A 23,141-nucleotide genomic window follows, 5' to 3' on the forward strand; every position below is an offset into this window, starting at 1 on the left:
TCTTTAAGTACAATACAATATTATACTGACTTCAAGTAGGTTATATTGTATGTATTCTGTACATCCTTGAAGATGTACAATGAAGAGAAGAACAGAGAAAGTACAAACTTTGTACTTGGGCAATTAGGACAAGACAGTGGCATCATGATGATATGATTTCATTTGTATCTGATATTATTCTTATGACTCAGGGTAGGCAACATATTCAAAATCAGAGAGGCAATATGATGACAGGGTAGACTGCAGACTTTCCCCATACTCAGTCCACCAGTGTTAGCCTTCCCATTCCATTGCCTCCTCAGAAATATTGTGACTTCCCCTTGCTCCCTCCTTTTTTCCTTCAGATTGCCTCTCAGTATCGACTGTCCTTTCACTCACCCTCTGTCCTTCATTTTAGGTTCCTCTTTGGCCAGCTTCTCCTTTGGTGTCCTGTTTTACTCCTCCCACTAACTCTTGGGCTCCACACTTCCTATCATGTTGCCTTTCCACCTTGCTTCTCTCACACACTCCTATTATTTAGGATGAACAACCTGTTTGCAAATCTTCCTTCTTATATCTCCATTATGTGGCTGCCATTCTATTATGCACATTGCCCTTTTTACTAAGACCCACCCCCTTTCAGGATCAAGCCCCTACCGCTTTTTGAGGTGCAAAGAGATCTCCCGCAAGAAATGAGCCCAGTGAACTTTCTTCCAGAAGCATTTGGAAGCCATAACTGGAATCAAGATGGACCATGCAATGAAGTCCAAATCTGGGGTGTGTGTGTGTGTTTCTGTGTGTCTGTGTAAGGCCTCAAGTCGCATTCTTCCCTGTCTTGGTTGCGTGTTGATTGCAGCCACCAATTGATTATATACATGTGTAAAATTCCTACCTTAAATAATTCTCGTATACTATCAGCCAATTATGGGATGAAAAATGGAAAGTGACAAGCATTAGATTCACATGCTGAAGCTGATGATATGACACACACACACACACCCCAGTGTGTGTCTTCAGAATGCAGGTTGTCAGCCTGCCGCCTCCACTGTCCAGACAGATCAGTACAAGACACCGTGTGCCACATGCCAAGCTAATTGTCAGTGCTAGGGAGCAGCTCCGGATTCTTTGCATGCTTTCTGCTTTCCTGTAGAGTCTTCATCTGTAGAAATGAGCAGACTTCCCTGCTCCAGTCTGATATTGCTTTGTCAGTTTGGTCTGCCCCACATTCACACTTTCTGCCTTCAGGTTTAACTTGGAGAAGCTCTACAATTAATTTCAGAATTAGCATATGTACAGTTTGCTGCCGTTTTCAGCTAGTGTGTTTTTTCTGTACAGCTTACTGATGTGCACCACCTCGTATGCTCATTGATTAAATTATAGTGTAAAAAGAAATCATGATGCGTTTGCACAATTGCGTCAGGAATCTTTTTTGCCCATTGTCCACAGTCTGGAACGCAATGGAAGTCGAAAGCCCCATTTTGCACACAAAAGGTCTTGTGTACTTTCAAAGGACAGTTACCATTTTCACAGAACCAGAGAAGTGGCCACTAGAGTGCCTCATCCATGATGAGGTATTAAATGGAAGAAAGTTCCACCGTTTGGGAGGGGAGGATCTTTCCTCAGTAGAACAATTACAGGCTCAGCCTGGTTTTTGACTATCAAGCTGTGCTCTTCCTTTTTTGAATAAGACATTATCACCAAACAACTACAATACAAACAATCAGAAGTGTCTGGCAATTTTGCTGATGATGCCTGCTGAAGGACAATAGCATACGGTAGCTCATCTGTGGTCTATTGTCTATGCAATCCTTCAAGCAGAAACCTTGTTTTAATCAGTAAACGAAGCAGATATGCTCAGAGAGCAAGCGTGTGTACGGACCAGTTTGTTGCAGTCATCTTTGAATATAATTGGCTTTATACAAAAACTACTCTCTACAGCTGGCATCCAGTCCTAAACATCTGCACTGGTATAACTGCCTTCAGCATCCTAATATTTCTCCAGTGCTGTCATGTAACATTGGGCACTTATGACAGTGTAAGGCAAATAAGGCAAATTAGGCTCTGTGGGGCAAAGGCACCTTCTAGTACTGGCCTGGGCACTGTCAGTTGATACCACAGCCGGATAACTGTCAGTTGACCCCACAAGACAACTGGGATGCATCAGGTTGTACAAACCCCTTGCCTCAAACCTGATTCTCAGTACATGTATCAACAATTTGTTCTGCTGTGGACGCCCTTGCCTTGCCTCACTTTGTCTGCGTCATCCTCCTCCTGCCGGCCCACTCCTGCAGGCCTAGTCTGCCTGCATCAGAACTGGACCGCCAGCTGCTGCCCGGTCTAAGAGCTTGGTCAAGGCCTGGCAGACAGTTGGCATACCCCATGTTAAGCACTTCTGTTGTACAACTTTGCAATAGCAATGATCTCAATAGCAAACAGATCCTAGAGGGCATTCTTGGCACCATTCACAGTTCTCTTATTGATTTTGGTGAAGACTATAAAAAAACTGGGGCGGCAGCCGATGCACACTTACTTGGAATTTACATTCAAGTCAACATGCACAGGCTCGAGCTGCATGAGGCTCTCATTTAAAAATGGCGCTTAGCATATAAGAACTCCATCTTATGCCCTTACAGAGTAAGTCAAGATAAATTTATTATGCCAGTTCCCGGCAGTCCAGTGTCGTGGGCGGCACTCTGCCTGTGCAGCATACTCTCACATTGTAATACCATGACATTTGGTATTACATTAACTGCCTTGGGGTTGTCTTTTAATGAAAGGCGGTATACAAATGCAACAATAAATAAATAAATAAATAAATTTGCTCCAAGTCTTGGGGAGGGGGGCATTCTGGAGAGGAAGAATCATCATGAGTTTCTGCTAGGTTCAAATGTTGTTGGAATTCAGTTCATCTCTAATTAATTGCAGGTCACAAGCTAAGCTTACCTAAGCAAAAAAAAAACCCATATCTTTTGCAAGCAACTATAACATGGAGGATGAAATAACTAATGTGAAGTCTACTATACTAATGATTTTTTTAAAAAGGAAACAGAAATCAGACAAGATAAACTCCATCTACACCACTAGCCAGCGTGGTGTAGTGGTTAGGGTGCAGGACTAGGACCGGGGAGACCCGAGTTCAAATCCCCATTCAGCCATGAAACTAGCTGGGTGACTCTGGGCCAGTCACTTCTCTCTCAGTCTAACCTACTTCACAGGGTTGTTGTGAGGAGAAACACAAGTATGTAGTACACCACTCTGGGCTCCTTGGAGGAGGAGTGGGATGTAAAATGTAAAATAATAATAAACTTTTACTCTTTACATTTACTGTCACCTTTTTTCATTATTTTAGGATGAACCAAGCTCTGGAATGGATCCTAATGCTAAGAGGCACCTGTGGAAAATCATTACTGAGGAAGTACAGAACAAGTGTTCAGTGATACTTACTTCTCACAGGTAGAGTGTCCAAGCAGATAGGTAACAGCTGAACACATGTTCAGATCGAAATCCTGCATTCAGATAACCCCAGTTTCCTGTAGGATTCAAATCTGTGTCCAACCCTATTTATATTCACTCATAACAGGGTATATGGAGCATCAGCTGATGTGAGCACATATGTTTTTGAGCCAAAAGCTGACAAGAAACACAGAATTAAGATATCAGAATGTCTCCCATAACTAGCCTAAGAGATACCTAGGTTTCTTTTTTTAGCTAACTTGAATACAAGATTTATTTATTATTATTTATTTATTATTAAAACTTTTATACCGCCCTTCCAAAAGGCTCAGGGCAGTTTACATTAAAACACCATTAAAATCAGTTAATAATTAAAACAAAAATTATAAAGCATAAAACGATTAACAATTAAAGACATTGTAAAATAGCAATTAAATAATCAGAACAATTTAAAAACAAGTTTTAAAAAGCTGAGAAAGCCTGGTTGAAGAGATGTGTTTTTAGGTGTTTTTTTTAAATTGCCAGAGATGGGGAGGCTCGTATCCCAGCAGGGAGCGCATTCCACAATCTCTGGGCAGCAGCCGAGAAGGCCCGTCTCTGTGTAGCCACCAAACGAGTTGGTGGCAACTGGAGACGGACCTCCTCAAGTGACCTCAATGGGCGGTGGGGCTCATAACGAAAAAGATGCTCTTTTAAATACCCAGGGCCTAAGTCGTTTAGGGCTTTATAAGTTATAACTAGCACTTTGTATTTTGCCTGGAAACCTATTGGCAGCCAGTGTAGCTCCATCAACAGAGTAGTAATGTGGTCTCTCTGAGATGACCCAGAGACCAACCTGGCTGCCGCATTCTGAACCAACTGAAGTTTCCGGACTACGTACAAAGGCAGCCACACGTAGAGCACATTACAGAAGTCAAGTCTGGAGGTTACCAATAGTCATGTGCATGACCGGTTCGGAGGCCATTCTAAAGGCCTCCAGACCGGTCCGGACACGGGGTGGTTTTGGTTCGGGTGGGGGGTTCCACAGGAGTACGGGGGGGGCTTTACTCACCCTCCCAAGAACGGCACCGTATTTATGTGAGTAAGCGGGCGGCATGCCTCCCTGCCGCCCGCTTCATTCCCCCCCTCCGTTCAAATTCTGAATTAGGCGGCAGGGTATCTCCCAGTCCCTGCCGCCCTCTTTAATGCCCCCGCTCGGCTGGCGGCCGCCCCATTCAAGCCCTCAAGACCCTTGCCAGGCCGGGCTGGCTCTTAGAAGCCATTTGCAGCGCAGCCAGCAAGGGGAAAGGCAGGGAGTTCTGCCGCTCATCCCCCTTGCGATGGGAAGGGAAGGGAAGGGCCGGTCCAGCCCGGCCCGGCAGGGGTCTTGAAGGCTTGAATGGGGCGGCCGCCAGCCGAGCGGGGGCATTAAAGAGGGCGGCAGGGACTTGGAGATACCCTGCCGCCCAATTCAGAATTTGAACGGAGGGAACGCCGAGAGGGGGAATGAAGCAGGCGGCAGGGAGGCATGCCGCCCGCTTACTCACATAAATACGGCGCCATTCTTGGGAGGGTGAGTAAAGCCCCCCCCGCCGCCATTATTTGGAACCCCCCACCCCAGTGCCGGACCGCAGCTCCGCGGTTCCGTGCACATCCCTAGTTACCAACAAATGTACCACTTGAGGTCATTGATCTCAAGAAATGGGCACAGCTGGCATATCAGCCTGAGCTGATAGAAAGCACCCCTGGCTACCGCCTCAACCTGAGAAACCAAGGAGAGATGTTGATCCAGAAGTACTCCCAGACTGCTAAGCAAACCTGTTCCTTTTGGGGAAGTGTGACCCCATCTAGAACAGGTAGATCAAAATCGTCTCTAGAGTTCCAAAACAGCACAATAAGTACCTCCGTCTTATCTGGATTCAGCTTCAGTTTATTCTCCCTCATCCAGCCCATTACTGCTTCCAGGCAGGCATTTAGGGAGGATATGCCAACTCCTGAAGAAGTTGACATGGAAAAGTAGATCTGGGTGTCATCAGCGTACTGGTAACACCCAGCTCCAAATCCCCTGATGATCTCTCCCAGTGGTTTCATGTAGATATTAAAAAGCACTTGAGAGAGTATGGAGCCTTGAGCGAAACCATACTTAAGCTCAGATTTTGAAGAGCAACAATCTCCAAGTGACACCACCTGGAATCTGTCCGAGAGGTAGGAGCGGAACCACTATAAAACAGTGCCCCCCACCCCCAACACCCTCAGAGGTTCCAGAAGGATACTATGATCGATAGTATCGAAAGCCGCCGAGAGATCCAAAAGGACCAACAGAGTCACACTTCCTCTGTCAATTGCCAATTGGAGATAATCCATCAGGCTGACCAAGGCAGTCTCCACCCCATAGCCCGCCCGAAAACCAGTTTGAAATGGGTCTAGATAATCAGTTTCCTCCAAGACTGCCTGGAGCTGAGAGGCCACCATCCTCTCAATTACCTTGCCCAGCCATGGGAGATTGGAAACAGGCCTATAATTGCTCAACTCTGAGGGATCTAACGCAGGCTTCTTTAGAAGAGGTCTAATAATTGCCTCCTTAGGACAAGGAGGCATCCTGCCCTCCCTCAGAGAAGCATTTATGATTTCTACCAGGCCGCCTACAACAGCCTCCCTGCTAGATGGAACAAGCCATGTTGAACAAGGGTCAAGGGAACAAGTGGTAGGCCTCACCGATCCAAGCAGCTTGTCCACATCATCAGGAGTCACAAACTGAAATTGATCCAGTCGAATCGTATAAGAGGAGTTGTCGGACACCTCCAGTTCAGACATCAAATTAAATTTGGGATCTCCATCTAAGTCGGCCCAAATCCGAGAGATTTTGTCTGCGAAAAATTCATTAAACACATCACAGCGGGTAACCGATGCTTCCAAATTCTGGTTCAAGGGAGAGGGAGCAGATACTAGTCCCCTCACAACCCTGAACAACTCTGCTGGACGTGAACTCGCAGAGGCATTATGGGCAAAAAAGAACCGCTTCTTTGCTGCACCTATCGCCTGAGCATAGATCTTTAAATGTGCTCCATGTAGTAATCTGTCGGACTCGAGTCGAGTTTTTCTCCACTTGCACTCCAGTCGCCTACCTTGCCGCTTCTGAGATGAATATAAGCCACTGTGGTCCAGCTATACTTGTGTAATGTTACTGCTGCCTACAATCCAAACCACACCTTTTATCTATTTATTTGCCTCTAGAAATTCTGTACTGCATTCTCTGACACCAGAGCAGTGTACAACATAATAAAATACCAATACCTTAACAATAAAAACAATGTAAAATATGAAGAGCAATTAACACAATCATAAAATACATCCATGATAGCATGTATAACAGCAAGAGAGGAAAAAGAAACCAAATCAGTCCACTCTGAGCCAGCACTAACCATCAGCTATTGGATGTTTAGCCACCATTTAGGTGGCTAAATGGAAGCCCTCCATGGGAGGCAGCAAAGGACAACTCTGTGCCCTCGCCATCCTCAGGGAGCCATGACTTTTTCCATAGATCTATGGATGCAGGGAGGAAAAAGGTGAAAGATTCCTTTAATGTAGGTGATTAATTAATTACACATTAAATGCATACTAGTTACACATTCAGAAGAGAGCCAGCATAGCATAGTGCTTAGAGTGTTGGACTAGGACCAGGAAGACCTGAATTCCAATCCTCAATCAACCATGAAACTCACTGGGTGACTCTGGGCCAGTCATGTATGTCTCAGCCTAACCTACCTCTCAGGGATGTTGCAAGGATAAAGATAACCATTTACATTGCTCTGTGTTCGCCAGAGGAAGAGCAGGATATAAATGTAATAAACAAACAAACAAACAAAATAGTAAGGTGGGAACTCTCCCTTCCTTTCTCCTTCAAGGATGCCAGGGAACCTGTTGCTTGATCTGTTCCAAGATAAGGGGAAGTGCCTTTTCTTTCTCCCAGAATATCCATTAACTTGCACTGGTATCGTTTAATTTCCTTTCCAAAGTAGCACAGTATGGTCCAAAGTACAGCCAAGTACAATTAATGTTTTGGGAACATACCACTTTCTTCTTAGCTGGATAAATGGAAGATGAATATAATACATGGAAAAATGGAATGTGCTAAATGGAATCATAAATAGGAGCCAGTGTGGTGTAGTGGTTAGAGTGCTGGACTAGGACCGGGAGACCCGAGTTCATATTCCCATTCAGCCATGATACTAGCTGGGTGACTCTGGGCCAGTCACTTCTCTCTCAGCCTAACCTACTTCACAGGGTTGTTGTGAAAGAGAAACTCAGAACCGCTCTGGGCTCCTTGGAGAAGAGAAGGATAGAAATGTAAAAACAATTGGAAAAAAATTAAAATGTGGAATGTCAGGGGGGAATTTCTACTGAAGCTCAGATTAGAGCTCTGATGATTATCTGTGATTCTGACTGGACCAATTTGCTTTTGAGGGCCAAATTAGGTATTGGGGCAACCACGTGTTTGCCCGGTTCAGCTATAAAGCAGGGTGGTCTAATTTTTATACTAAAAGGAGAATTGTGGAAGTGGGGAACAAAACCAACACCTCACCTCACTATGCTCATCTGCTGTTCCCCCCCCCCACCGCCCCATGTCTGGCTCTGACATCAGAAGTGAGCCAGGCGGAGAGAAGGTGCTTAAAGGGGCCAAGTGCTGCAGGGTGAGTGTGCAAGTTTCTCTCTCCAACCCCACATACTCCTTCTGGTACAAACACTAGGCTCCCCCCCACACTTCATAAATGAACAGGCAAGCACCAGTTCAAAATACACACAGTTACCCCAGACTTCGAGTTTGGTCCCGAATGAGGGCATCTCTTTTCCACTTGCTGACTACCAGTGCTTTGATTCTGAGGGAGTCTTTTCCTCCGGGTCCTCTGATCACCCAAATGGTGACCTCAATCCCTGTCCATCCAAGTACTGCCAGATGCGTTTCCCATTTAGTCCTATTTACACATCACATTCAACACTCATGCAATCTGTGTACAGTCTACCCAGGGACAGATCTGTACACAGGTTCAGTCATTCACATGTTATGTTGATCGCAGGTATAACAGTACATTTCTTGTTGGGATCCTGCATTTCAGGGGGCCTGTACTCAGGTTCACTTTTAAAATGAACGTGGGTACAGTTTTTATGTACACACAGAAACATGTACAAGTGTACAGACTTCGCTACATAATGTCTGAATAGGGCAAGAGGCCTTCTCAGAAGAGAGGGAAGTCTGCAGAGAAAATAGGAATGAGTACACGACTGTCCTGTTAAGATCCTTTATTTATAAACCACTAGAAATGCACACAGTTAAACTCCATTTAAGAATATATTGATGTACAGATTATGAGGTCGTTCACAAGACCAAGTTGTGGGGGAGGCTGGTTTAATTCACCTTCCCCCCCCCACCCCCCAGGATGAGTGCTTGACCTTGTTGGCATTCCCAGATTATATGTGCTGCATGGCGCAGCATGGAGTCCAGAGGCTGGCCGACGCACCCCGGCCTCTGGATATCCCACAATGCAGTCCACGACATGTGCAATGCATTGGGGGATTCTCCAAGGAGATGGCCGCTCTAGGCGCCCGCCTTTGTGTCCCCCCTGGGGCTGCATGTCGCCCCAATGAACACACGATCCCAGAGCCCAGCTTAAGGGCTCGCTTGAGGCCTTCACCCCGGGTAAGAGTCTGGTTTCAAAGCAGGGCTAGACAGTGTTGTCCCATGGGGATTGGACCGATCCTGGCAATTCTCACATGCAGCCTAAGCCAGGCTGGGCTTCCCTAGCCTGAGTTAGGGTGCATGTGAGAACAGCCTCATGTTTCTTTTCTGTGGAAAGCTGCACGGACTCTAACCATCAGAGATTCTTCCCACTTTTCTTGATGACACTGCTGTGTTTCCTTGGTTTTTAGCATGGAAGAATGTGAGGCTCTCTGCACACGCCTGGCGATTATGGTCAATGGAAGCTTCCAGTGCATGGGTTCACTGCAGCATATAAAGAGCAGGTAGGCAAAATGTCTTTCTTTTGATATTTCCTTCAAGCTCCCTATGCTGCCCAGCTGTGCAGGGAGTAGTGTAAATGAGAGCCTTTAGCGTTATAACAGGAATAAGTTTAATAATGGCGCCAAAACAGCAAGGACATGGCACTCAAACCAGGATAGGATATGATCTCTGAGGCTGTGTCATCTCAGAGCTCATTTGACATATTGCCGTAATGTTTGTGAGCTCATCTCATGAGGGATAAAGACTTGGGACATCATCAGCCTGTGCATGGGTACAGCACCCAAGCACAGAGCGGGGAGCATAAAGCTCAGTAGAGCCCTCTTCCCCCTTTGCTTCAGGGCACTCATCATGCAGCATCATTGCAGGCCATTATGAAGGTAGAACAAGGCACCTGTGTGCACCATCCACATCCTCCTTCAGTTCTCCCTGGATGTAACATGTTAATTGGTATATATGGCTATATTTATAGGTCTTGCTATATCAACACTTGGATGGATCATGCCCTTAGGAACATAGGAAGCTGCCTTCAGGGGTGTAACTATAATAGGGCAAGGGGAGACAGTTGTCTAGGGGCCCACTGCCTTGGGGAGCCTCCCCAGAGGCAACTCACATGACTGACCCCCCCCCCAGCCGCACACCCGCCCAAGCTTCCTTCAGTTGTATTCATCCTCCAAAACTGATGTGAGTGTGAAGACCTGGAGCTACCAGAACAGCATGTCTTTCTCTAGTACCATTAAATGACTTGCATGGTCCACAATGTACAAAACCTTTTTAAAAATAATTATATATAAAATTTACTATGCTTTTTGTTACCAGTATTCAGCCTCATTTAACATTTCTTTACTTCATGACCTGAGCTTCAGTGAGAGGGGGCCCATTTTAAAATCTTGTTTCTGGGCTCACACCAACCTTGCTACGCCTTGCTGTGCCTTATACTGAATCAGACCATTGGTCCAGCTAACTCACTATTATCTACACAGACTGGCAGCTGAGAGAGACACAGGCAGGTGTCTCTCTCAGCCCTATCTGAAGTTGCCAGGGAGGGAACTTGGAACCTTCTGTATGCAAGCTTATAGATGCTCTTCCCAGAAAGGACTCAACACATCAATTATTTGGAGCTGTTGGCCATTTTCAACTCTCTCAAGGGCTTCCTGCCCATGATTGGGGGTCACTCAGTGACAATACAAACAGACAATACCAATGGCAAAAGCCTACATCAATCGACAGGGTGGCACGTCCTCAAGGAGCCTTCTGTTTCTGTCTGGACCTTTGGCATTGGTGCATGGCACATGCGGTGTCGCCTTAGGCAATTCATATACAAGGTTCCCTGAATGTCGAAGCGGACACGCTGAGCAGAATGATGGTGGTCTCCCACAAGTGGGCATTGCACCAGGGTGTTCTCAGAGACATATTTGCCAATTGGGGAGTCCCAACTCTGGATCTATTTGCTTCCCAGGACAATGCACAATGTGCCCTCTATTGCTCCAGGGGAGGGGAGGGGAGGGTAAGGGTTCTCTAGGTGATACCTTCTTCCTGTCTTGGACGAGCCTTCTTCTCTATGTGTTTCCCCTGTTTCCCCTCATTCTGAGGGTCCTGTGGAAACTGAGGGTGGATCAGGCCAGGGCAATCCTGATAGCCCTGTGGTGGCCTAGGAGGCCTTGCTTTCTGGCCCTGAGGCACTTGGCAGTGGATTGGAAATGCTTGACTGCCCTACTGGACCTGCTGTCACAGGAGAAGGGACGGGTGCTCCACCTGGCTGTTCTGTCCCTCCATCTGGCATGGAAGGTCCTGCTGACTTCCCGTTGAGACTTAATGAAGTTTTGGTTGCAGCCAGAAAGCAGTCCACACAGAAGTCATATGATCACAAGTGGACTTGTTTCTGTTCATTCGCTTCCCTGCATGGGTTTGATGCGTGTAATCCATCTGTACAAGATATATGTAATTATCTGTTGTCCCTTAAGGAATTTGGTTTAAAGCCCTTAAGGTGTATTTGACTGCCGTTGTGATGAATTCCCCCGCTAACCGGGCCTCATGGTTTAAAGATCCGGTAGTGAAATGTTTTCTAAAAGGTTTAACACATATGTTCCTAGACGATCCTGTCATGTCACCAGCCTGGGACCTATCAGTGGTACTGGCTGCTCTGCTACGACTGCCATTTGAGCCTTTGGCTTCAATTGATCCCCACCTCCTGGCCTGGAGGGTTGCCTTTTTGGTGGCCATTACCTCCACCAAGAGGGTAAGTGAGTTAAGGGCCCTGAGGGATGACCAGCCGTACCTTCAGTTCCATAAGGACAAGGTCATACTCAGGACAGATGTCCCGTTCCTGCCCAAGGTGGTGTCTATGTTTAGGAGACTAAACATTAGGAGAGGAGAGCTGGTCTTGTGGTAGCAAACATGACTTGTCCCCATAGCTAAGCAGGGTCTGCCCTGGTTGCATATGAATGGGAGACTTGATGTGTGAGCACTGCAAGATATTCCCCTCAGGGGATGAAGCCGCTTTGGGAAGAACAGAAGGTTTCAAGTTCCCTCCCTGGCTTCTCCAAGATAGGGCTGAGAGAGATTCCTGCCTGCAACCTTGGAGAAGCCACTGCCAGTCTGTGAAGACAATACTGAGCTAGATAGACCAATGGTCTGACTCAGTATATGGCAGTTTCCTATGTTCCTATGTTTCACTGTTCGTCCCCGCTCATTTTGCCCGTGTTTTTTCCGACTCCATCATCGGATGTGGAGAGAAGGTTACATTGTTTGGACATTCGAAGGCCGTTATCCTTTCTGCATTCAGAAGTCTGCTGAATGGAGGAAATCTACTGCCTTGTTTGTTCTGCGCGATGGGCCTCATAAAGGTGTCGGCCCAGTCCATGTCCAGGTAGATAGTTTCCACAATTGAGCTTTGTTTTCAGTTGGCTCATAAACAGTTGCCTGCGACGGTTAAGGCACACTCTGTTAGGTCTGTGGCGGCCTCTGTGGCCCTTGATCGTGCGGTCCCATTGGATGCTATATATCAGGCAGCTACCTGGGCTTCACCCCATTCATTTATCCATCATTATGCAATTGATGCCAGGGCACAGAATGATGCTTTATTTGGCAGGAGCGTCCTGCAATCCATTTTTGGTTGATGTTCTTGTTCTGAAATAAAATTCTTCCGGCACATTACATATTGTTTCAGTCTTCCCTCCTCCTTGTGTGCTAGCTTGTTATGCGCCCATTAGTGTAAAAGACAGAGACCAGGTCGAAGAACAACAGGTTACTCACGTGTAACTTTGGTTCTTCTAGTGGTCATCTGTCTTTTTACATGCCCTCCCGTCCTGCCCGTGGGGTCTCCTGAAGCCAGACTCTGTGACTGAGGGGATGTGGAGTGGTGCAGCCGCATATAGTGGCTGGGGGCGGGATTCCCGCCCCAAGCAGGAGAATTGAGCTTGTTAGATTCCAATGAAGTCTCTGTGTAGGTGCATAGCCCATTGGTGTAAAAGGACAGATGACCACTAGAAAAAACAAAGTTACAGTTGTAGTTTTTGCCAGGCAGCAGCTGCCAGGAAGGGGTCTTTCTCATCACCTGCTACCTGATCAGAAGAACATAAGAACAGCCCTGCTGGATCAGGCCCAAGGCCCATCTAGTCCAGCATTCTGTTTCGCACAGTGGCCCACCAGATGCCGCTGGAAGCCACAGACAGGAGTTGAGGGCATGCCCTCTCTCCTGCCATTACTCCCCCGCAACTGGTACTCAGAGGCACCCTGCCTTTGAGGCTGGAGTTGGCCCACGGCCCTCTGACTAGTAGCCATTGATAGACCTCTCCTCCATGAAGTCATCCAAACCCCTCTTAAAGCCATCCAGGTTGTTGGCTGTCACCACATCCTGTGGCAGAGAGTTCCACAAGTGGATCACGCGTTGTGTGAAAAAGTACTTCCGTTTGTTGGTCCTAGACCTCCTGGCAATCAATTTCATGGAGTGACCCCTGGTTCTAGTGTTGTGTGAGAGGGAAAAGAATCTCTCTCTCTCCACTTTCTCCACGCCATGCATGATTTTATAGACCTCTATCATGTCTCCCCGCAGTCGTCTTTTTTCTAAACTAAAAAGTCCCAGTTGTTGTAGTCTTGCCTCATAAGAAAGGTGCTCTAGGCCCCTGATCATCTTGGTTGCCCTCTTCTGTACCTTCTCCAGTTCAACAATGTCCTTTTTAAGATGTGGTGACCAGAATTGTACGCAGTACTCCAAGTGTGGTCGCACCATAGTTTTGTATAAGGGCATTATAATGTTAGCCATTTTATTTTCAATCCCCTTTCTAATGATCCCTAGCATGGAATTTGCCTTTTTCACAGCTGCTGCACATTGAGTCGACACTTTCAGTGAGCTGTCCACCACAACCCCAAGATCCCTCTCCTGGTCCGTCACCGACAGCTCGGATCCCATCAGCATATACTTGAAGTTGGGGTTTTTCGTCCCAATGTGCATCACTTTACACTTGCTAACATTGAACCACATTTGCCATTTTGTCACCCACTCACCCAGTTTGGAGAGATCCTTTTGGAGCTGCTCACAATCCGTTTGGGATTTCACTACCCAGAAGAGTTTGGTATCATCTGCAAATTTGGCCACATTGCTGCTTACCCCTGCTTCTAGATCATTTATGAATAAATTAAAAAGCACCGGTCCCAGTACAGATCCCTGGGGGACCCCACATCTTACTTCCCTCCATTGTGAAAACTCTCCATTTATACCTACCCTCTGTTTCCTGTCTTTCAACCAGTTAGCAATCCACACATGTACTTGTCCCTTTATCCCATGACAGCTAAGTTTCCTCAGGAGTCTTTGATGGGGAACTTTGTCAAAAGCTTTTTGGAAGTCCAGGTAGACTATGCCAACTGGATCACCTTGATCCACATACTTGTTGACACTCTCAAAGAAGTCCAAAAGATTGGTGAGGCAAGATTTACCTTTGCGGAAGCCATGCTGGCTCACTCCCAGCAGGGCCTGTTCTTCTAGGTGCTTTACAATTTTATCCTTGAGGATGCTTTCCATCAATTTGCCTGGAACGGACGTTAGGCTAACCGGCCTGTAATTTCCTGGATCGCCCCTGGATCCCTTTCTGAAAATCAGTGTTACATTTGCTACTCTCCAGTCCTCTGGTACAGAGCCCGATTGCAGGGATAAGTTAAATATTTTAGCAAGGAGGTCGGCAATTTCACATTTGAGTTCTTTGAGGACTCTTGGATGGATGCCATCCGGCCCTGGTGATTTGTTAGCTTTCAGTTTTTCCAGACAGTTTAGAACATCATCCCTTGTCACTTCTATCAGATTCAGCTCTCTAGCCTCCATCCCTAAAAAGCCTGGTTCAGGAACAGGTATATGCTCAGTATCCTCTGCCACGAAGACAGATGCAAATAACTCATTCAGTTTCTCTGCAACCTCCATATCCTCCTTAATAATCCCTTTCACTCCCTCATTGTCTAATGGCCCAACCACCTCCCTGGCAGGTTTCCTGCTTCTGATGTATTTAAAGAAGTTTTTGTTATTCCCCTTGATACTTTTGGCTAAATGTTCCTCAAACTCTCTTTTTGCCTCCCTTATTGTCACCTTGCATTTATTTTGCCAGAGTTTGTGTTCCTTTCTGTTCTCTTCGTTTGGACAGGCCTTCCAATTTCGGAAGGAAATCTTCTTCCCTTTTATGGCTTCCTTGATGGTACCCGTTAGCCATGCTGGCATCCTCCTGGACTTAGTGGTACCTTTCCTCCTTTTGGGTATACAATCTAACTGGGCTTCTAGTATTGTGGTTTTGAGTAAACTCCATGCACTCTGGAGCGAAGTGACTCTCCTGATTTTCCCCCTCAGCTTTCTTTTCACCATACTCCTCATTTTGGAGAAGTTTCCTCTTTTGAAATTTAAAATGTCTGTGTTTGACATCCTTGGTGATTCTCTCCCCGCATGTATGCTGAATTTGATGGCACTGTGGTCACTGTCCCCTAAAGGGTCGATGATACTGACATCACGCACCAGGTCCTGGGTGTCACTCAGAATTAGATCCAAGGTCGCCTTCTCTCTGGTTGGTTCCATGACCAACTGTTCTAAGGCACAGTCATTTAGCATATCTAGAAATTTGACCTCTTTGTCCTGACTTGAATGTGAATTTACCCAGTCTATGTGTGGGTAGTTGAAATCACCCATAATTACATCCCTGCCTCTCCTTGATGCCTCCCTGATTTCCTCCTGCATCTCCCAATCACTGTCGGCATTTTGATCCGGAGGGCGATAGCACGTCCCCAGTAGCACGATTCCTTTCCGGCCTTGTATAGTCACCCACAGGGTTTCTGTGGAGGACTCCAGTCCACTTAGGTTTTCTAGCTTGTTAGATTCTATCCCTTCTCTAACATACAGTGCTACCCCTCCTCCAAGGCGCCCCTCCCTGTCCTTCCTATAGAGTTTATACCCAGGGATAACAGTGTCCCACCGGTTCTCACTGTTCCACCATGTTTCTGTTATGCCCACTATATCTATTTCTGCGTTAGCAACCAAGCACTCCAGCTCACCCATCTTGGCTCGGAGGCTTCTGGCATTGGCATACAAGCACCTATACACTGAATCTCTCCCCTGATGTATGCTATTCTTTTGACTCTTTGACCTGCTGGCACAGCCTCCCGTCTGCTCTTTATGCAGTTCTGCTCCGTCCCCATCTGTTTTATTTGAATTCTTTGCAGCCTCACACTTTAAAGGATGGCTTTTGCCAAACGGGATACTGCCCAGCTCCCATTGGCTGTTCCCCAGGTGTCATTTTAAAAGCTGCTCTGCAACCTTTTTGATTTTAAGTGCCAGCAGTCTGGTTCCATCTTGGTTCAAGTGCAGCCCATCCCTTTTGTACAGGCCTTGCTTGCCCCAAAATGTGTCCCAGTGCCTAAGAAATCTAAACCCCTCCTCCTGGCACCAACGTCTCATCAACGCATTGAAACCCCTCAGCTCTGCCTGTCTCACTGTACTTGTGCGTGGAACAGGTAGCATTTCTGAGAATGCTACCTTGGGGGTCCTGGATTTCAAAATGCTACCTATCAGCCTAAATTTGGCTTCCAGGACCTACCGACTGCATTTCCCCACATCGTTGGTGCCGATGTGCACCACGACAGCTGTCTCCTCCCCAGCACTGCCTAGGAGCCTGTCTAGACGCTGCGTAATGTCCGCAACCTTCACACCAGGCAGGCAAGTCACCATGCGGTCAACACGCGGGTCACAAACCCATCTCTCTATCCCCCTAATGATTGAATCACCAACTACAAGGAGGCCCCCACCCCGCAGAGGAGTATCCCCTGTGCAAGAGGATATGGGTTCATCATCCACGGAAGGGGTCCCTTCTAAAAGAGCATTTCCCTCTTCCTCAGACCGATGTCCTCCTCGCTCAAGACCTTTATTCTCCCTGACAGCAGAGGAGCTACCAGCCCTGGAGTGGGATGCCTCTATCACATCCCTGAAGGTCTCGTCCACATGCCTCTCTGTCTCTCTGAGCTTCTCCAGATCCACCACCTTGGTCTCGAGGAAACGGATTCGTTCCCTGAGAGCCAGGAGCTCCTTGCACCGAGCACACACCCATGACTTCTGCCCATGGGGCAAATAGTCGTACATGTGGCACTCTGTGCAATACACTGGGAAGTGCCCCTTCCCCTGCTGACCTTCTATCTTCATACTGTTTTAGTTGGCTCTTTACAGTATTTAGGGAGCTTATTGTCCATTTATTAGATAGTTTACTAGGATAGGTCTCAGCTGTAATGGTCAGCTATTTAACTGTCCAAACAGCCTTTCCCAAGAATATGAGGGATACGAGGGAGGGATATGTACTTACGTTCTCTTCTCCACCAGGCTCCTTGTGATCGCGGGGGCTTGTTCCAGGCTCCCCGCACACTTCCCGCTAAACTCCTACAAAACTCCTACGTCCTGTTTGCTATCCCTGTTGGCTATGCTCTGTTGGCTATGCTCTCGGGCCTACACCTCATATGTGGAGTAGGCTTCCAACTGTCACACAGGATCCTTTAACTAGGAAATACCAGGGATTGAACCTGAGGCCTCCTGCATGCAAAGTATGGCTCTGCCACTAGGGACCTCTCCTTGTGTTTCTCTGTGTTAGTGTCTATATATTGACCAGTTCTGATATGCAGGTTTCTGCAGTTTGCAGATGGCTGAGATATATCTCTGACATCCTCTTGGGTTTTTTTTTAAATTGTGTAATCAAGGAATTTAACACGGTTTCCATTTGGTTTCCTGGGGGGGACTGCTGCTTGATTCAAGTGTGGTTCTTCTTTAAACCTGTTTTATCTTCCATAAGATGTATCTTTAATTTGTTTTTTCCCTAGATTTGGAAAAGGATTTACTGTGAAGATGCACTTGAATAATGGTGCAGAAAACCTAGAGAAGCTGACAGAATTTATGCAGTCCAACTTTCCAAACACACTTCTAAAGGTAAAGAAAAACATCTGGAAAGGCTAAAATTATGGAAAGTTCTGTCCCCAGAATCTTACTAAGGCAGGAAGAAAGGCCATTCTATCCAGCTGCTGCCTCACACACAATCATGGTCCCCTCCTCCTCCTACCGAGATATTTGCAAGCACATGACCGAAAGCCAGGAGCATGCACAGTTCCCGGAGCTGGGGAGGACACTTCTTCTCTCCTCCCAATGATCATGTAAATGAACCAAATGTCTTGAATCACGTCAGCAATGCTATCATTAGGGCACCACTATGATGAATCAGCATCAACCCATTATGATGATGATGATCACTCACATTCATTATTATCGCCACTTTTGAGCATGTCGTGGATTTTACAGCCTTTTCCTCATTCACCTTCAGACACCTGTGAGATGGAGCACTAATATTCTTGTTTGTCAAGGTGGGGAAAGTGAGGGTCAGAGTGAGGTGAGGCTCAGAGTGGTTCCCTTGCAAGTTTGTAGCTGGATCAATCCAATAATTTCAATGCCACTGACAAAATGGGGCTAAGACAAATTCATGGAGGGCAGGTCTATAAATGGCTACTAGTCTGATGGCTGTGGGCCACCTCCAGCTTCAGAGGCACAATGCCTCTCAATACCAGTTGCAGGGGAGCAACAGCAGGAGAGAGGGCATGCACATACCTCTTGTCTGCGGGCTTCCCAGAGGCATCTGGTGGGCCACTGTGTGAAACAGAATGCTGGACTAGATGGGCTGCCTTGGGCCTGATCCAGCAGGGCTGCTCTTATGTTCTTATGGGAGATCCAACAGTTGAACAAGATTCTTGATCAGCAATCACTAGTAACCCAAGGCACAGCTGATTCTGGTACCCCTTGCACAGCTGTTGCATAGAGATCCAAGATCAGCAGAGGTATTGGGGAGGATAAAGCATAACACTGCTTTAGTCTTATGAAGAAATTGGCACAGGCTTGCAAAGAGGCCATGCAGAAGAGGCCAAATATGGGTATCATGGAGGTTTTTGAGTCAGCAGGCTTTACCACACGTTTACTGCAATGCCTTACTGCAGCAGATTCAGGGCTAATGGATGCTCTGATGCAAAAATATGATTTTTTTTTTTTAATCCCAGACATAAATCAGGCTAGGTTCCAATTTGGAGGGGAAAACCCAAATCATGTGTGAAGTGCTCTCTGAAATATTGCATGGATTTCAGGGTAAATCTGGCTGAAATGTGAACACCCACCCTGCCAAAGTAAAGTCACGGTAAAGTTGCCATCTGAAAAAGCGCATGGTATCATACAGACAGCAGCAGCACTACTTTCCCAAAACATTCTCCTTCCTTTCTGAATCTGACATCCACCATTGGCAATAAACCCTCTCATTCACACAGGACCATCAACTGAATATGGTAGAATATCATGTCCCCGTGTCTGCAGGAGGAGTAGCAAACATATTTCAGCTGCTGGAAACCAACAAAGCAACCTTCAAAATCAGGCATTTCTCAGTGAACCAAACTACTCTGGAAGAGGTAAGAAAATGATATTTGTTTGTTCCAGAAAGGTGCTATGGAACAGATTTATTATTAAACTGTTGCTCCTACCAGATTGGAACCAAAGAACTGTAAGTGGAAGGGAAATAGCCACTGTGCTGTTCTGCAGACTGTTGTACAAGAGGCTGCATGAGAATTCATGAAGTGGTACAGCAAGTTCTGTAGCAGTCGTCATGATATGGTTTGTGCAAGAGGCTGCACAAGCTCATGTGCAAGCAGAAGAGCATCTTTTGATTTAGCAGAAGGATGCCTTTTGGATTCAACCCATTTGATTTAGGGTGTTACACTGAAAGGAGGGTTGATTCCTGGGAGGCTTGCAACTGGGTATCTGGTCTATCTCCTGATTCTGAGGCAAGATTCCCTATAACTAAATGGCATCCCCAACATATGCTAGTAAAACCCTTTCTTCTTTGAAAATCCACAAACAAGAAAATTAAACTTCACACGGCCTTTACAGCACATGGGGCCTTCAAGGCGGCTGTTTGAAAGCCATATAAAATGCCACACAAACGCCTAAAACAGTGGTGTACACCCCCTGCAGCGTAAAGTAGGTGAAGGGAACGGTACCCGGAGCGCTGCCTCTTGTGTGACTACATGGCATGTGTGATTTCCATTGGGCTAAATGTTTTAGAGCCTGCAGTAGCACAAGAGGGTCTAGCACTGCCCACATTATGCTGCGGGGTATGTAAGCCGATATAAATTAAATACTTACACAAATATAAGCAGCAGATCTATGTCATTTATCACCAAAGGCTAGGGAGGGCGGATAGTTTTAACCTGAAACCAACCGTGTCAGTGGTAGGAAAATGCATTTGGAGAGGGAATTCCACAGTCAGGGCACTACCACAGAGAAGGCCCTGTCTCTAATAATCAGGCTCCCAATTTCTGAAGTCAGGGGCACCTTGAACAACATCTGAAATGATGATCTGGGCAGGTGGGCAGGATGGTAAACTGGAGACCTCTGCACATTACTTCACTGCTGAGTTGTCTAAAAGCAGTTATTAACCAGCTGTGCTCCAGTTCTCTGGGTGCTAGCATAGGAGCAATTGAGTAGATACCAGCCAGATTGCTGCACAACGGTGTACCTGAAAGACAACATAGTGGTTACGCTAGTGTGTCACATTTTTACTTCACATATTTGTATGTGTCACATATTTGTATGTGTCACATATTTGTCTGTCACATATTTGCTTTACAAGTGTGTTATGTATGGCTTCACATATACTGCTTCACATATTTGTAGCAAGGACAATTTGGGTTTTTCATGTACCACAACAAACATATTGCAAGTAAGCCTATTTACATGAAATAATGGCATCTTCTTCCCCGGTCTTTCCCTGCACCCCTCTCCCTTTCTTTCCCTTTCTCTGTTGTCTCCCCTTGTGTCTTGTATAGATTGTGAGCTCTTTGAGATAGTGGTGCAATTTCTGCCTATCTCTCCTTCCCTCAAAAGTGCTCTTTAGCAAGGGAAGTATTCCCTGATGGTCACACAGCTCTCAGGGACATATTTTTGTGCCGTATATAACATTTCCAGGGGAAGGAGAGATCAGCAAAAATCTCCCCTCCCTTCACGTATGAGTACCCATACAACAGGACTCTGGATAATTAAATGCTGCAGAAGCACTCTGCATGCAGCAACTCTAAAGCGTTAGTCAGGATGTCGGCCTTACTGTGTGGATCAGCTACACTATATCTGAGCAATATCTCAAAAATAGCCATTTCATGTCAGCAGAGCAGCCCACAGATACATGGACTTTCATATAATGTTGTCAGTAATAGGAAGGAAAGGATAGACAGATAGGCAGATAGATAGATAGATAGATAGATAGATAGATAGATAGATAGATAGATAGATAGATAGGAATAATAAATTGTATCTGGATTCTGTGGGTGTGCCCTGCCCCTTTTAACTTTCATGAGGATCCAGCATCAAGAAGACAATCGTAAGCTGTCCGTAAAACAGGAAACATTTGATTACATATCATATCCTTGTTTCGTTTTAGGTTTTCATCAACTTTGCAAAAGAGCAAACTGGCCCTGAGATTTTGGATGCAAGTTCAGACATAGGCTCAGACAGCTCTGACTCCAGTAGCCAAGATTCTCACCTAACTGCTCTCTACTGAAGTTTTGTTTTCTCAAGATGTTTTACTTACTCATTCTGTAATTTTGTAATTCTCGACACTAGAACCCTAATGGAAGCACCTAGCTTTGGATTGGGCTATTACATGTTTCTCAACTTCAGGTCTATGTGCTCATGATTTATGTATGCCAAGGATGTGGGATGGGTCCCCACACCTTCTGGAACCGATGCCTCTCATGTGCTAGGGAACTTTCCCTACCATGCAATCCCCAAGTACCACATTCACTAGGAGAAAACAGCTGCTCTTGGTTCAGGGTCATAAGTGGATGCTTTGCTGTGTGTATGGATTACATCAATATTAAATAAAATTATTTAAAATCCAGGGTGGTTATAGGTTAATTTCTAGGAGCTTTGTTTAATCCCAGATGTAAACCACTTGGCAGCACATAGATTTTCCGTAGAGGTAGCAAGAACTCTGCCTCATATAGGTTGTGCAACACAGAACCCTTTGGAATACAAAACAGAATTTGCCTCACTGAGTCATTTCAAATGTCATTGAAGAAGAAAAACAAGTTTCTAGTCCCCAAAGAGTCCACAAGCAAAAGGAGGTCTTGGGCAGAGTTTCCAGCAGTACAGTTTCCTGCCCTATTGTGGCAGCACCCATCAGCTTTGCCACCCTTCCCTGTCCTTTCCCATCTTAGTTCTTGCCAAGGTATTCTGAATTCTGTGGAAATCCAGATATTGAAATCAGAGTAAATTATGTAATATAAATTCAAGTAAAGGTAAAGCGTGCCGTTGAGTCGGTATCGACTCCTCGCAACCACAGAGCCCTGTGGTTGTCTTTGGTAGAATGCAGGAGGGGTTTACCATTACCATCTCCTGTGCAGTATGAGATGATGCCTTTCAGCATCTTCCTATATTGCTGCTGTCCGATATAGGTGTTTCCCATAGTCTGGGAAACATAACAGCTGGGATTCGTACCGGCAACCTCTGACTTGCTATAATTTGTGTGTGTGTGTGCGTGTGTGTGTGTTATTCCAAATGCAGAAGTTAAATCTTTTGGTTTAGCCTCTCCTCTCCTCTCCTCTCCTCTCCTCTCCTCTCCTCTCCTCTCCTCTCCTTGGCACAAAATTTGTCCAGCCTGGAAACAGTCTTCATTTCAGAGTGACCCAGTAATGTTCATCAGACTAAGGCATGGCAGCCTAAGTGCCTATGAATTTGGGCAGCATGCCTATGGATCTCTCATACCTTTTTGGAGGTAAGTCCCACTGAACACAATGGAACTTACTTCTAAGTAAACATCCTTAGGACTGGATTGCACCACTGATTTGCATGGATTGCTGGTTAACAGTGCTACTATTCCACAAGCCAAACATGTGGCATTTCCTATCTCAAGGTAGCTACTTGTTGAGGAAAAGGTAAATGTGAACACATTCCTAAATGCTTCCTTGCTCTTCATTCTGCTTTTTATTATCAGTGTTCCTATTTTTTCTAATTGCTTTTCTTGTCTGTTGCATATCACACACAGCATAAAATTAAGCGTTTCTTTGATGGTGGGCTTGCAGTAGCTGCAAAGGCTTCAGAGCATGAATGCCAATGATTTAGACCCAATCTGTAATTCCAGGCAGCACATTGTTTTATTGTGTCAGTGGCTTTGCACTGCCAATG

General features: G+C 46.0%; 1 protein-coding gene across 1 annotated transcript in view; it reads left to right on the forward strand.

The window, feature by feature from the left end:
- The window catches only part of ABCA12 (ATP binding cassette subfamily A member 12), a 244,358-nt gene extending 222,513 nt beyond the window's left edge, over nt 1-21,845 (forward strand). Inside the window, exons 52-56 of the mRNA XM_053268830.1 lie at nt 3,329-3,432; nt 9,337-9,429; nt 17,756-17,861; nt 19,235-19,372; nt 21,397-21,845. Coding sequence (XP_053124805.1) covers nt 3,329-3,432; nt 9,337-9,429; nt 17,756-17,861; nt 19,235-19,372; nt 21,397-21,516 — 561 coding nt within the window. The 3' untranslated portion in view covers nt 21,517-21,845. The remainder of the gene's footprint in view (nt 1-3,328; nt 3,433-9,336; nt 9,430-17,755; nt 17,862-19,234; nt 19,373-21,396) is intronic.
- Nucleotides 21,846-23,141: the final 1,296 nt, after the last annotated feature.

Source organism: Hemicordylus capensis, chromosome 1, assembly GCF_027244095.1.
Source record: "Hemicordylus capensis ecotype Gifberg chromosome 1, rHemCap1.1.pri, whole genome shotgun sequence".
Lineage (NCBI taxonomy): Eukaryota > Metazoa > Chordata > Lepidosauria > Squamata > Cordylidae > Hemicordylus > Hemicordylus capensis.